Here is a 16,587-nt window from a genome sequence, read left to right on the forward strand (position 1 = left end):
CCATTTGTATTTTGGATATACACAATTCCTAGAAGATTACAATTGACTGTATTCATTAGCAATAAGCATTCCCTACTAGTCTAATTCACAAAAACTTCATTTCCCCCTTCAAACAAAATCAAGAAAGATCATGTCAAGTATGGGGGATATTTGGATGGGAATGGGGACACTCATGGGAGGTGTTATGTTTGTTTACACAATGATTCAACAATTTGTTCCGAGGCGTGTTGCTGATTATTTATTGGTGTACGTATACCGGATTACAGCATATGCGAATCCTTACATGGAGATAAGCTTCGATGAATTCGTTAGTGGCGACCGGTACGTTAAGCTAAGCGAAGCTTACACTGCAGTTGAAGCTTATCTTGCTCCTAAAAGCAAGAAACTTGCAAAACGACTTAAAGCTCAATTAGTGGAAGGGAATAAGGACCTTGCACTTAGCATGGCTGATCACGAAGAAATATTTGATAATTTTGGAGGGGTAAAAATCTGGTGGTACTTGGGAAAGACTACCCATGAAAGCAAGTCTTTCTCAGTCTATCCTTCCGCAACTGAGAAACGGCACTTGAAACTCCAATTTCATCGCCGCTACCGCGAAACAGTTACCAAGTCTTATCTAAATCATGTCATCCAGGTGGGAAAGGAAAGCATGATCGAAAACAGGCACATAAGGCTCTATTCTAACAATCCAAACCGAGGGTATTATCAATGGAGCAAGTCATTGTGGAGTCATGTAGAGTTTGAACACCCAGTGACATTCCATCACATAGCCATGGACTCAGAAAAGAAGCAGGAGATTATTGATGATCTTGAAACTTTTCGTATGGGAAAAGACTACTATTTACAAATTGGGAAACCGTGGAAACGTGGGTATCTCTTATTTGGCCCTCCGGGGACTGGTAAGTCTAGTATGATTGCTGCCATGGCAAAACTTTTGAATTATGATATATATGATCTTGAACTAACTGCGGTGAAGGACAATAGCGAGCTTCGTAATCTCTTACATGATACATCAAATAAGTCTATTACTGTAATAGAGGACGTCGATTGTTCACTCAACCTTACCGGCAAACGTAAGAAGAAGAAGAAGAAAGATGATAAAGATGAGAAAGATCCAGTCAAGGAAAAGGAAGACGAGGAAGAAGAAGAAGAAAAGAGCGACAGCAAGGTTACACTATCAGGGCTTCTAAACGTCATAGACGGGTTATGGTCAGCTTGTGGCAAAGAAAGAATCATTGTATTTACAACTAACTACGTTGAGAAACTAGACCCAGCTCTAATTCGAAGTGGTAGGATGGATAAACACATTGAAATGTCATATTGCTGTTACGAAGGATTCAAAGTGTTTGCGAAAAACTACTTGAACCTTGATTCACATGAATTATTTGACACCATAAGACGTTTGATCGAGGAGGTCAAAGTTTCTCCAGCCGATGTTGCGGAGAATTTGATGCCTAAAACCATCAAAAGAGATTCTCAACTTTGCTTGCAAAATTTGATAAAGGCTCTTGAGAAAATTAAAGTAGATGAAAAGTTGAAAGCTGAGGAAGAAGTAGCAAACAAGTTGAAAGCCGAGGAAGAAGCGGTGAAGTTGAAAGCTGAAGAAGAAGCAAAAAAGTTGAAAGCGGAGGAAGAAGCAATTAAGTTGAAAGCTGAGGAAGAAGCAAAGAAGAAGGACAATGATGGTACTGTTGACTTACCAAGTGTTTTGTGAGTCAGTTTCCACAAGTGACTCTGGATTTGTTGTTTTTCTTTGTATGATGCAAAAATAGCTTACAAATGTGTAAGTAAGTCTGTATTATGCAGCAGATGCCATTTCTAAGTCTGCCAAACTCTTTATGGGATGTGACTCTTAGCTTTCTGTTATGTGTAATGTAATGTAATTGTGAAAACTACCATCATACCCATTATTTAATTCTTCGCCTTTACCGTCTTCTACAGCTTCCACTTCCATGTCTAGTTCCTCTTCTCCTGCATCTGTGTCAACAGTGTCACCTTCTTCTGATTTGCCAGCTTCATCTGATGTTTAAGAGCTCCCAAAGTCGACTATTAGTGTACATCCTATGGTTACCGGATTAAAGGATCATACAATTCAGCCACGAAGTTTTAAGGGCTGTTTCTCTATAAGGTATCCTGTGTTGCAATGTTTTCTCTCAATATGATTCTCTACCTGCTGAACCCACGAGTTTCACTTTTGCCTCCAAATCTCTGGAATGGTGGGCTGCTATGCTAGACGAAATCAATGCCTTGATTCGTAATAGCACTTGATCACTTGTATCTTGGCGTCCTGGTAAGGATATCGTTGGCAGCAAATGGGTTTATCGTGTTAAACAAAATCAGATGGATCTCTTGACAGACGCAACGCTCGTTTAGTTCCTAAGGGTTATTCTCAGCGGTATGGAATTGACTATGATGAGACGTTCAGTCCCGTTGTTAAGCCAATAACTATTCGATTGGTTCTCAGTTTAGCGGTTTCTTCTAATTGGCCTATCAAGCAACTTGATGTTAAAAATTCCTTTATTCACGGTTCTCTTCATCAGGAGGTTTATATGGCTCAACCTCGGGGATTTGTTGATCCGCGGTTCCCCAACCATGTCTGTCTACTTCACAAAGCTCTTTATGGCTTAAAACAGGCGCCTCGAGCTTGGTATCATCGTTTTGCTTCGTTTCTGCTCCACTTGGGATTCAAGTCTTCCCAGTCTGATCATTCCATGTTTATCAAGAAATCGTCAGCAGGTATTATCATCCTCTTATTATATGTTGATGACATTAATCACTGGTAGTGATACTACAGGGATCCAAAACTTATTGCCCAAGCTACAAACTGAATTTTGCATGACTGATTTGGGAGACTTACACTATTTTTTGGGTTTAGAAGTTACTCGTTCTTCTTCTGGTATTGCTTTACTCAGAACCGATACACTTTAGATCTTTTAAAGAAAGTTGATCTCACGGATTTGAAACCGGTTTCTACTTCGGTGTCTCCACGCTCTAAGTTTCACTCTACTGATGATGTTTTGTTCTCGGATGCGACCTTGTATCATAGTTTAGTTGGTGGCTTACAGTATCTTAACATGACACGTCATGATATTACATATGTTGTCAATCAAGTTAGTCAGTTTATGCATCGGCCTACTCAAACACAATTCATGGCTGTTAAATGCATTCTTCGGTATCTCAAGGGTACTCTAGGTCATGGTATTTGCTTCTGGCGTGATTCTACCTTGCAACTTACAGCTTACTCGGATGCAGATTGGGGTGGTGATCCTGACACCTGTAGGTCCACTACTGGTCATTGTGTATTTTTGGGGAGAAATCTTGTCTCATAGGGTTCAAAAAAGCAACCTACAGTTTCCACTAGTAGCACTAAAGTTGAGTATCGTGCCTTATCCTCTACTTCGGCTGAACTTATTTGGATTGGTGCCTTATCCTCTACTTCGGCTGAACTTATTTGGATTGGTTATCTATTACATGATTTGGGAGTTTCTTCGCAGCATCCTCATATACTTTACTGTGACAACATCAGGGCCACTTATCTGGATATTAATCCAATCCAACATTATCGTTGAAAACACATTCAGATTCACTATCATTTTGTTCGTGAACGAATTGCTTCTGGTCTATTGCATCTACGATATATTTCGACTGAGCATCAGCTTGCGGACTTGTTCACAAAAGGTTTATCGTCGTCCAAGATTCTTTATCTGTGAAACAAGCTTTCACGTTGTTTACCACTACGTACAACTTGAGGGGGGGTGTAGAATGTATATGCTAATATCCAGTCCATCTCTATGTTTGAATCCATGTCTTTAGAGTCCAATAGTCTTTGTATCCATATAAAATATTATAAATATATCTCTCATAAAACCAATAAGGTTAAGAGAGCTTTCACAATCGTTCAAATTTCTTATACTCTAATTAGGCAAGTATACGACACTTGAGGAAAACTAATCTTTCATTGTAACACTTAGGTGGCTACTGCTTTAAACAAATAGAAAATGATATTTTCCTATCAGAAAAAAGAAAATAAAGAAAGAACACTCTTCTTGGTATAGATACTACTAGCATTACTTATAGAAAATAGATTATCCATTTCTTGGCCAACCTATCAAGCATCATCACAAAGCTTCCCACGGATAATTCCAAATAAAATATCCCACTTGGAGAAACTAGTATTACTTAAACTCCACTAAAATGGTCGACTTCTGTTTTTCTTCCGCATTGCGTTACGCAGTACGAATTCTATGCAATGTAATAAAACTAGGGCTTAACCCGTGCCTTAAAGGCACGGGAAATGGTATGTATTTCAAATATATCTATCGGTTCATACATATCATAACTTTTTGTTAAAAATCGATCAAGTTGATCTAAGTCTAAATGTTTTTGAGCTGTTGGTTAATAAACATGTATTAGCCTCAAATATTTTAATACTATATATGTAAGTCATACAATCCTTTAGGACAAATACAGTTAAACGTTAACCAATTCTTCAAAATCTTATGGGCCTATGGGTAATAGAACACCATTTCATTAACTTCTTCAAAACAAAGTAGTGTCCCTTATTCGAAAAGAAATAAATCATCAAAGGTCGTTCACCAAATTTATAACAAATCTGAAACACAAAATTACTTCAAAATCAATCAGATTAATCTTGCAAAATCTGTTAGCTTCAAGGATTATTTTTCTCACTTTGGTGATATAAATTATTCCAAATTTACATAGATTTGAGTTTTCCTAAAGTTTAATAATCTGTAATTCTTGATTCTTTATCTACTTACCTATTACCATGAACTATTTCTCAAACAAGCATAATCATATGAAGTCGAGGAGAAATGGAAAAAACATAGATCATGAAAAAAAATGAGAACAGAGAGAGATACGATAAACTAATAAATCAATTAGAATTGATTCGCATGTAGCCTTGTAAACTATTTTATAGGTTTCACCTTCTTACCGGCCCGACCCGAAAAATCTAAAAACCATAGCTATTGATTTATTTTCTCCCTAAAAAAATACGGCCTTTAATATTTATTTTAGTTTAAAAAAAAATAAAAAAAAAACAAATTTAAAAACTAATAAGAGCTTGCGGCGCAGCTTGTTGCTCGCTTGCCTGATGTGTAACTATTTTTTTATTAAATTGAAAAGATACTCTCTCAATGGATTTTTCCTGAAAAACTAATATCAAATAATATTTTTTAATAAGGGCAACTAAATAATCTCAGGACACCTTTTTCATCCCACTACCACCACCACCATTAACGTCGTCACTCCACCATTCTTACCAACACCCACCACAATTATCCCCGGCGTCGATCCACCAGCCTTGCCCACCATCACAACTACCATTAACGCCTACTGATTTAATATAAAATAAATTTATTATGTATTGTACTAATGGAAATATATTTATTTGATTAATTAAAAAAATATTTATTATGAAATATCAATAAAACATTTATTATTGAAAGTTAATTAAACTGATCATTTTACAACCGTAGATTTAGCTTTTCCAAGAATGAATCCATAATAGCATGGATGTTATATAAATTACGCATAATCATGTCAGATTATTTATTAAAAATAGCTTCTAGTCAAATTATTCTGGACTTTGAAACAGAAGCCCGAAGAACAGGGGCTTTTTTATACATGTAAGATCATTTTGCAGATACCAATTTATTGTCAAAATATAACGTGTAATCTGAATAATCTTATAAGTTTTTGTGTAAGTTTATCTATCAAGATGAAATCAATTCTATTTCCACTAATATCTAAACAAATAGAAACGAAAAATTGGTTCTTGAAAATATCACCTTTCTAAAACCGAAAATTGTGAATATATTGAAACCCCGACAACCTGTGATAGCCAAATTTTAGTCACAAAATACATGCACTCCTAAATTTGACCATGAGGTTATTGTAATCAATAAGGCTATACTTGAAAATGTATACTTCAGCTAAATATACAACAAATGATATTCAAGAAAATAATAGAAACCCCAAACATTCATACATGAAACAATGTAAAAAAGAAAATATGTTCTCAAATGTTGTTAACTAAGACTAGTTTGACTGGTCAGAGATGTACGTTTTGGTGGACGAAGATTGAGAGAAAATTGAAAGAAGATTGAGCGGAACTATACTCTTGGATTTTTTCCTTTCTGCAATATATTTCCTTCCCAACTTCATTTCTGATTTTCATTTGCTCCAAAGTAAGGAATTAGAGTTTTCAAACCCACTCATCATACCGAATGTGAGAGAGAGAATCAACTGTTCGGTTTTATGGGAAGGTAGATTTGTAATTTTCAGATGATCAAATTTTTCCATTTTGATTTAGACTTTGAGATGGGAATAAGAAAATATGTAATGAATTTTTCTCAATTAAAGTGTGTATTCAAGGGATCGAGCGAAACCATGAATTTATCGATTGGGAGGAAAAATCAGAACCGGTCTTTATATTTCCTCACTTAGCAAAGCTTCATTTTATAATATAGTACAAAGAAATAGGAAGAAAAGTATACATAGCTAAGGTACAACCCTTACCGTAACGACATATCTCGATAATAAGTAAATTGTTTTGTATTGATTTTGACTTGTGCCCGTTTGTTTGTAGTAATTATATAACGTAACATTTTGTGGTTTTCTTTTTGTTTTTCTTTGATATTTCATTAACCGAGTTTATTTTATATTGTTAATAATACGATCAACTAACTTCTAATTTACCTATTTTTTAGCGATACAAAATTAACATAGCATATTGCTATTCACCAACCGTCGCCACCATTACAATACCATATATAATACCATTTATTTCTCCACCACAACCGCCGCCTACCTCCCATTGGCCGTTTATCGTACTTCTAAATATTAAATCACAAACATCATGAGAAAAATTACGGTTGAACAAACTTAGATCGTTAATTAATTTATTCCATTACATTTTTTATTGTTATATACTGTGTTGTATTGCAGTTAATTTTATTTTAACGGTTAGAACCATGATTTATACAACTGGGTGCTAAAGGTAATAAGGGTACCGTTTAGGTGATCCGGCGGTTATGATCATTTTTTTTAAATGGTATGGTATCATCCTAAATATATGATATTTGTTTTTGTCAATCGTGATAACCAACTACATCTTTCACGATATAATGTTGCTTGTGTTGTAAATATACGAAACTAATGTTTTCCACGACTATTCACCAACATCACCATCATAAAACCACCCATTGGCATTATTTTTTCCACCACCACTGATATTATCGCCTCCACCACCACCACTTCTACCAGCCACTACTTCTTCCACTACTAACCACTAATTTCTATTGATAAAGTAATTATTTTTTAAATTATTTGGTAATGTAAAAATACATATTTATTAGACTATAAGAAGATATTTAATGATGAAATTTAATAAATTATTGGTGTAGAATGTTAGTACTAGAAATCACACAATGTATAAAACTTCTCAAAGGAAGAGTTTTCTTTTCTTTAAAATCTGCCTTTCTTCCTTACAAACGTGGCCATATATAGGCCTTATGGAATATGCCAATATCTTTTATGATTAATGCTAATAAAGAGGAAATACTAATAAATATGATATCATGCAAATACTTGCAAAATATCCCTTATTTCCTAACAAAATAACAAATAGGAAAATATTCATACATGGCTAACGGATATTCTTTCGTCGATCCCTTCCTTCCAAGTAGGATTCTGCCATATCTTGCACTACATCATTCTCCCCGGGAAAGAGGAAATTCGCCCTCGAATTAGGCATGGTAGAAAAATCATCATCAGACAAGTCGCCGTGGTAGGGAATGAGATGACGTACATTGAACACATCAGCAGTATGAATATGACTGGGAAGTCGCAGACGGTAAGCATTAGGATTGATCTTCTCAATAATTTCAAAAGGACCAATCTTGCGAGGGCCCAATTTGTTGTATGTGCCCGTAGAGAAACGTTCCTTAATGAGTACATCCCAAACGAAATCACCTACCTCAAATTCAACGTGACGACGATGCTTATCGGCGGCCGTTTTGTACTTCGTAGAGGACGCCACCAAGTTTTGAGCAGCATCGGCATGTATCTGTTGTAAGTGATGCACCAACTCATCAGCAGTGGCATGAACTCGTTGTAAATCTGGCACAGGCGCAAGATCAAGGGGTGAACGCGGATTAAATCCACAGACCACTTGGAAAGGGCTAAACCCGGTGCTCTTATGAATGGCTCTGTTGAAGGCAAATTCTGCTTGAAACAAATGCCTGTCCCATTGTTTAGTGTGAGAACCCACCAGGCTGCGAAGTATGTTCCCAAGAGATCGGTTAACAACCTCTGTCTGCCCATCCGTTTGAGGGTGATAAGCACTGCTGAATTTCAACTCCGTACGCAATAATTTCCAAAGAGACCTCCAGAAATGACTAAGAAATTTAGAATCACGGTCCGATACAATGGATTCTGGGAGACCATGAAGACGATACACGTGTTGGAAAAACAAAAATGCCACATGAACCGCATCCGTAGTATTTTTGCAAGCTATAAAGTGCGCCATTTTGGAAAATCTGTCAACTACGACAAAAACAGAATCCATTCCATGTTGAGTGCGAGGAAAACCCACAACAAAGTCCATACTAATATCAGTCCAAGGCTTAGACGGAATTGGTAATGGCATATAAAGACCAGCATTTGTCGAAGAACCTTTAGATACCTGACAGATATGACAACGAGAAACGAAACGTTGTACCTCTTTAAACAAGCGCGGCCAAAAGTATGATGTTGAAACCAACTGGAAGGTCTTGTCACGACCAAAGTGACCCTCGTTATGCAGTTCTTGAACGATACGTAAACTCCAACTACGGTCTGGAATGCAAAGTCGAGTTCCCTTGAAGAGAAAACCATCCAACAGCGTGAACTGGGCACTGTTGCCAGCATGCACAGCGTCCAGAATTGAGCCAAAATAGGGGTCTGTCTTGTACAAATCAGCAAACGACTCCAAACCTAAGACCTCCGTCCGTAGTGACGTTTAGCAGACTTCGTCGACGACTAAGACCATCAGCCACACGGTTCTGAGTGCCAGCCTTGTGTTTGAAGACAAATGTGAAATCTTGTAGATAATTAGCCCATTTAACTTGTCGTGCATTCATCTTGTCTTGATTGCCGATGAGCTTGAGAGAATCATGGTCAGTAAACAATACAAATTCAGAATGAATCAAATAATGACGCCAGTGCTTTAGGGTTTGGATGATGGCATAAAACTCTAGTTCATATGTGATGTAATTTCGCTTAGCTCCATTTAATTTCTCACTAAAAAATGCGATCGGTTTACTGGTTTGGCTGAGGATTGCACCTATACCAACCTTAGAGGCGTGTGTATGAACCTCAAATGGTAAAGAAAAATTTGGTAAAAACAATATAGGGGCAGAGCAAAGCTTCTCCTTCAGCAAGATGAAGCTTGTTGTAGCTGCGTCTGTCCAAGAAAACTTGCCATTCTTCATGCAGTCGGTGATTGCTGCTGCAATAGTGCTAAAGTGGGGAATAAACCTTTTATAAAAGGACGCGAACCCATGAAAACTCCTGGCCTCATGGATTGTTTGCGGACAAGGCCAAGTACGCACAGCATCAACCTTCAATTCATCCACAGAAATACCATCCTTGGATATGACGTATCCAAGAAACAAAATGCGATCTGTACCGAAGACACACTTCTTTGTAGCGGCAAAGAAATTTTGCTGGCGTAAGACTACTAAGACCTCACGAAGATGACGCAAGTGCATATCCAAGTTAGTACTATAAACCAAAATGTCATCGAAATAAACGACCACAACTCTTACCCAAGAATGGTTTTAATACTTCATTCATGACACGCATAAACGTACTTGGAGCATTGGAGAGACCAAACGGCATCACCAACCATTCATAAAGTCCTTCCCTAGTTTTAAAAGCGGTCTTCCACTCATCTCCGGGTCGTATACGAATCTGATGGTAGCCACTGCGCAAATCCAATTTGCTAAAAATCGTAGCACCATGAAGCTGGTCCAGGATATCATCCAGACGAGGGATGGGAAAACGATACTTCACCGTAATCTTATTAATAGCACGACTGTCCACACACATGCGCCATGAAACGTCCTTCTTAGGAATGAGCAACGCCGGAACTGCACAAGGACTAAGACTCTCCCTGATGAGACCCTTGGCTAATAACTCCCCTACCTGACGTTGTAGTTCCTCGTGTTCTCTTGGGCTCATACGGTAATGAGCTCGATTAGGAAGAACCGATCCTGGTACTAAGTCTATCCGGTGCTGAATAGCTCGAGATGGAGGCAACCCCTCCGGAAGGTCAACAGGAAAAATGTCCGCAAAGTCCGATAATACTCCCTGGATACATGACGGAACCTCCACAGCCGTCGCAGATGCAAGAGAAAGACCACACAAGATGAACACAATACCTTCATCTATCATCTCGGTCTCAAACGTACGCCAAGACAGAAAATTGGAAGCTATATTAGAGAGTGGTTTGTGCACAGTCTCCTTGGAAGGTACTAACGTGATGCGAGTCGATTTGAACAAGAATGAATATGTGTTTAGCTTACCATCGTGAATTACCTCCCGGTCGTATTACCAAGGTCGTCCCAATAGCAGATGACAAGCATCCATAACCACGACATCACACCACAAAGCATCTTCGTATACAGAACCAATGGAAAACTTCACAAGACAACGTTTGGAAATAGTTACCTCCGAACCTTTACTCAGCCAGTGAAGAGAGTACGTACTAGGATGTTTCTCTGTTGATAACTTGAGCTTTCTCACAGCGTCTTCAGACACCACGTTCTCACAGCTTCCTGAGTCAATGATCATTCGACAGACTTTGCCTCCTATGGTGCACGTTGTCTGGAAGATGTTCTTTCTGATCCATGACTCATCAGTGTCAACCTTCGGCGTCAGGAACGATGGTCGAGAAATCATCAAGCAGTCACCTTGGTCCCCTGGCAGAAATACTTCATCGAACTCAGTTGATGTCTCCTCCGCATCAGCAAAGACATCATCAGCAGCAGTAGTCTCTACAAGTAAAGCTTTGCCAGGTCGACCATCCTTACGACAATCGTTCGCCAAGTGACCAGGATCACCACATCGGTAGCATTTAGGACCAGGCCTCTGAGACGTACTAACATTCTGTTGAGCGGAAGCAATCTGTGAAGGAGTAATAGTAGGACGGCCAACAGCTGCTCTAATTGACTTACGTGATAATTGTTTTTCCAAACGCAGAGCTCGTTGGTGAACCTCAGACACAGAAAAATAATCAAACATATTTAGTGTGTCCTGGAAAGTCTCACGCAGACCACCTATATAGCGGGAGACAAGCTGATCATCGGTGTCTGCAATACCTGACCGAGTAACCAAATCATAGAACTCTTTTGTATATTCATCAATGGATCGAAAACCCTGACGAAGGTTTTGTAAACGAATATAAAGTTCTCTGGTATAGTTAAATGGCAAAAAGGCTGAACGCATACACTTTTCAAGCCTTGCCCAGGAAGAAATAGGAGTTTTACCTTTTTGAATCCGGGAAGCTTTCAGTTGACGCCACCAAACAGCAGCCCTACCTCGAAAGCGTGTAGCCACAAGCGGAACCACTCGATCATCAGGAACCCTCTTAAATTCCAAAACTTCCTCCACAGTAGAAAACCAGTCGATACAATCCTCTGGTGTCAACCCGCTACCATGAAACTCAGGAATTTCGATGCGGAATGATGATTCCCAACTCCTAGATTCACGCTCACGCCCAGCAAAAGGGTTATCAGTATCATTATCGTCATCTTCATCAGATGAATTGGACTCATATGACGGCGCTCATGTCGTTGTAACAGGGTTGCTACCTGACCGGCGAGCTGCTCAACCGTGCGTGATAGTTCATCGTATCTTGTTCTCTCCATTACCTCCTCAACCAAAGCTTCGCGAGGACCACCCTGACCTCTACCACGAACCATGTTGGAAGGATCGATACCCAGTTTCTGAATACCAAATGGTGTAGAATGTTAGTACTAGAAATCACACAATGTATAAAACTTCTCAAAGGAAGAGTTTTCTTTTCTTTAAAATCTGCCTTTCTTTCTTACAAACGTGGCCATATATAGGCCTTATGGAATATGCCAATATCTTTTATGATTAATGCTAATAAAGAGGAAATCCTAATAAATATGATATCATGCAAATACTTGCAAGATATCCCTTATTTCCTAACAAAATAACAAATAGGAAAATATTCATACATAGCTAACGGATATTCTTTCGTCGATCCCTTCCTTCCAAGTAGGATTCTGCCATATCTTGCACTACATCAATTATTCATTACGAGAGATTAATGAGACACTAATTAATAAAGCGCTCATAATGATTAATTTTAATTAGAGCAAACCGCAACCATGGATTTAACTTTCCCCAAAATACATCCTGGACGCTCTTTATCTAGGTTAAGTTGTCCAAACTATGCTTTGTATTCTAGATATGAGACACTAATTAATGAAGTACTCATAATGATTAATTTTAATTAGAACAAACCACAATCATGGATTTAACTTTTCTCAGAAAGTATTCTTGCCACTTTTTATGTAGGATAAATTATCCAAACTATGCTTTGTATTCTAGACGATGCTCTTTTATTTTAAAGCTTCTTTGTTTCTGGCGGCTGATAACATGTACCGTCCATTTTAATAAGTCTGGTTGAGCTGGTAACATGTTCCATCTAATGACATGTTATGAATTAACGTCATCGTCTAGGAACCATATGATCTACTAATGATTCACTGAATATTACAAATGAAACTTCAGGGAAAACTCTTCCGTTGTTTATATATACCAACCGGTCAACATTAAAATTTTAAAATAATACTGAAAAGGAATAAAAGAGAAGTGTGAACGTGAATCCAGTCAGATCCTCCTCATAGAGGCAAAGGTTAAGAAACTTACGTATCGGGGAGAGAGATTAAAAAAATATAGAATCGGGTGACCACCAGAAGTCTTCTTGGGTAGGTGAGGACCTTTTGAGACTTCAGGGTGTCGAAGAGGTCATTGCTATTTGATTACAATCGTTTTTCTTGGTTTTTTTAAGCAACTCTTACATGGAGTAAATTTCCGATCGAAAGAAAAGACAAGAAAGGAGGATGCCAGGCATGAGTCATGACATCACCAAAAAGAAGAGCAAGAAAAAAGAAAAAGATATAGTAGGCCAATGGCATTCTATCAATGCCCATAGCTGCGTGACAAAAAGTTAGTGGAGATGTCCACCAGTAGATTAGCTGGAAAGAACACAAAGAAGGGTCTATTTAAGGATGTTCCAGCCATTTGTATTTTGGATATACACAATTCCTAGAAGATTACAATTGACTGTATTCATTAGCAATAAGCATTCCCTACTAGTCTAATTCACAAAAACTTCATTTCCCCCTTCAAACAAAATCAAGAAAGATCATGTCAAGTATGGGGGATATTTGGATGGGAATGGGGACACTCATGGGAGGTGTAATGTTTGTTTACACAATGATTCAACAATTTGTTCCGAGGCGTGTTGCTGATTATTTATTGGTGTACGTATACCGGATTACAGCATATGCGAATCCTTACATGGAGATAAGCTTCGATGAATTCGTTAGTGGCGACCGGTACGTTAAGCTAAGCGAAGCTTACACTGCAGTTGAAGCTTATCTTGCTCCTAAAAGCAAGAAACTTGCAAAACGACTTAAAGCTCAATTAGTGGAAGGGAATAAGGACCTTGCACTTAGCATGGCTGATCACGAAGAAATATTTGATAATTTTGGAGGGGTAAAAATCTGGTGGTACTTGGGAAAGACTACCCATGAAAGCAAGTCTTTCTCAGTCTATCCTTCCGCAACTGAGAAACGGCACTTGAAACTCCAATTTCATCGCCGCTACCGCGAAACAGTTACCAAGTCTTATCTAAATCATGTCATCCAGGTGGGAAAGGAAAGCATGATCGAAAACAGGCACATAAGGCTCTATTCTAACAATCCAAACCGAGGGTATTATCAATGGAGCAAGTCATTGTGGAGTCATGTAGAGTTTGAACACCCAGTGACATTCCATCACATAGCCATGGACTCAGAAAAGAAGCAGGAGATTATTGATGATCTTGAAACTTTTCGTATGGGAAAAGACTACTATTTACAAATTGGGAAACCGTGGAAACGTGGGTATCTCTTATTTGGCCCTCCGGGGACTGGTAAGTCTAGTATGATTGCTGCCATGGCAAAACTTTTGAATTATGATATATATGATCTTGAACTAACTGCGGTGAAGGACAATAGCGAGCTTCGTAATCTCTTACATGATACATCAAATAAGTCTATTACTGTAATAGAGGACGTCGATTGTTCACTCAACCTTACCGGCAAACGTAAGAAGAAGAAGAAGAAAGATGATAAAGATGAGAAAGATCCAGTCAAGGAAAAGGAAGACGAGGAAGAAGAAGAAGAAAAGAGCGACAGCAAGGTTACACTATCAGGGCTTCTAAACGTCATAGACGGGTTATGGTCAGCTTGTGGCAAAGAAAGAATCATTGTATTTACAACTAACTACGTTGAGAAACTAGACCCAGCTCTAATTCGAAGTGGTAGGATGGATAAACACATTGAAATGTCATATTGCTGTTACGAAGGATTCAAAGTGTTTGCGAAAAACTACTTGAACCTTGATTCACATGAATTATTTGACACCATAAGACGTTTGATCGAGGAGGTCAAAGTTTCTCCAGCCGATGTTGCGGAGAATTTGATGCCTAAAACCATCAAAAGAGATTCTCAACTTTGCTTGCAAAATTTGATAAAGGCTCTTGAGAAAATTAAAGTAGATGAAAAGTTGAAAGCTGAGGAAGAAGTAGCAAACAAGTTGAAAGCCGAGGAAGAAGCGGTGAAGTTGAAAGCTGAAGAAGAAGCAAAAAAGTTGAAAGCGGAGGAAGAAGCAATTAAGTTGAAAGCTGAGGAAGAAGCAAAGAAGAAGGACAATGATGGTACTGTTGACTTACCAAGTGTTTTGTGAGTCAGTTTCCACAAGTGACTCTGGATTTGTTGTTTTTCTTTGTATGATGCAAAAATAGCTTACAAATGTGTAACTAAGTCTGTATTATGCAGCAGATGCCATGACTAAGTCTGCCAAACTCTTTATGGGCTGTGACTCTTAGCTTTCTGTTATGTGTAATGTAATGTAATTGTGAAAACTACCATCATATCCATTATTTAATTCTTCGCCTTTACCGTCTTCTACAGCTTCCACTTCCATGTCTAGTTCCTCTTCTCCTGCATCTGTGTCAACAGTGTCACCTTCTTCTGATTTGCCAGCTTCATCTGATGTTCAAGAGCTCCCAAAGTCGACTATTAGTGTACATCCTATGGTTACCGGATTAAAGGATCATACAATTCAGCCACGAAGTTTTAAGGGCTGTTTCTCTATAAGGTATCCTGTGTTGCAATGTTTTCTATCTCAATATGATTCTCTACCTGCTGAACCCACGAGTTTCACTTTTGCCTCCAAATCTCTGGAATGGTGGGCTGCTATGCTAGACGAAATCAATGCCTTGATTCGTAATAGCACTTGATCACTTGTATCTTGGCGTCCTGGTAAGGATATCGTTGGCAGCAAATGGATTTATCGTGTTAAACAAAATCAGATGGATCTCTTGACAGACGCAACGCTCGTTTAGTTCCTAAGGGTTATTCTCAGCGGTATGGAATTGACTATGATGAGACGTTCAGTCCCGTTGTTAAGCCAGTAACTATTCGATTGGTTCTCAGTTTAGCGGTTTCTTCTAATTGGCCTATCAAGCAACTTGATGTTAAAAATTCCTTTATTCACGGTTCTCTTGATCAGGAGGTTTATATGGCTCAACCTCAGGGATTTGTTGATCCGCGGTTCCCCAACCATGTCTGTCTATTTCACAAAGCTGTTTATGGCTTAAAACAGGCGCCTCGAGCTTGGTATCATCGTTTTGCTTCGTTTCTGCTCCACTTGGGATTCAAGTCTTCCCAGTCTGATCATTCCATGTTTATCAAGAAATCGTCAGCAGGTATTATCATCCTCTTATTATATGTTGATGACATTATTATCACTGGTAGTGATACTACAGAGATCCAAAACTTATTGCCCAAGCTACAAACTGAACTTTCCATGACTGATTTGGGAGACTTACACTATTTTTTGGGTTTAGAAGTTACTCGTTCTTCTTCTGGTATTGCTTTAACTCAGAACCGATACACTTTAGATCTTTTAAAGAAAGTTGATCTCACGGATTTGAAACCGGTTTCTACTCCGGTGTCTCCACGCTCTAAGTTTCACTCTACTAATAATGTTTTGTTCTCTGATGCGACCTTGTATCAGAGTTTAGTTGGTGGCTTACAGTATCTTAACATGACACGTCATGATATTACATATGTTGTCAATCAAGTTAGTCAGTTTATGCATCGTCCTACTCAAACACACTTCGTGGCTGTTAAATGCATTCTTCGGTATCTCAAGGGTAATCTAGGTCATGGTATTTGCTTTTGGCGTGATTCTACCTTGCAACTTACAGCTTACTCG

At 38.5% G+C, this 16,587-nt stretch overlaps 2 protein-coding genes across 2 annotated transcripts; both read left to right on the plus strand.

Moving 5' to 3' along the window:
- LOC113301506 (AAA-ATPase At3g28580-like) lies at positions 1 to 1,933 on the plus strand. Its single transcript, XM_026550272.1, has one exon. It carries the CDS (start codon positions 131 to 133, stop codon positions 1,712 to 1,714), a length of 1,584 nt encoding a protein of 527 aa, XP_026406057.1. The 5' UTR covers positions 1 to 130; the 3' UTR covers positions 1,715 to 1,933.
- An 11,404-nt stretch (positions 1,934 to 13,337) lies between these two features.
- On the plus strand, positions 13,338 to 15,265 carry LOC113301691 (AAA-ATPase At3g28580-like). Its single transcript, XM_026550480.1, has one exon. The coding sequence runs from the start codon at positions 13,468 to 13,470 to the stop codon at positions 15,049 to 15,051; it is 1,584 nt and encodes a 527-aa protein (XP_026406265.1). The 5' UTR covers positions 13,338 to 13,467; the 3' UTR covers positions 15,052 to 15,265.
- Positions 15,266 to 16,587: the final 1,322 nt, after the last annotated feature.

This window comes from Papaver somniferum, chromosome 8 (assembly GCF_003573695.1).
Source record: "Papaver somniferum cultivar HN1 chromosome 8, ASM357369v1, whole genome shotgun sequence".
NCBI classification, from domain to species: Eukaryota; Viridiplantae; Streptophyta; class Magnoliopsida; order Ranunculales; family Papaveraceae; genus Papaver; species Papaver somniferum.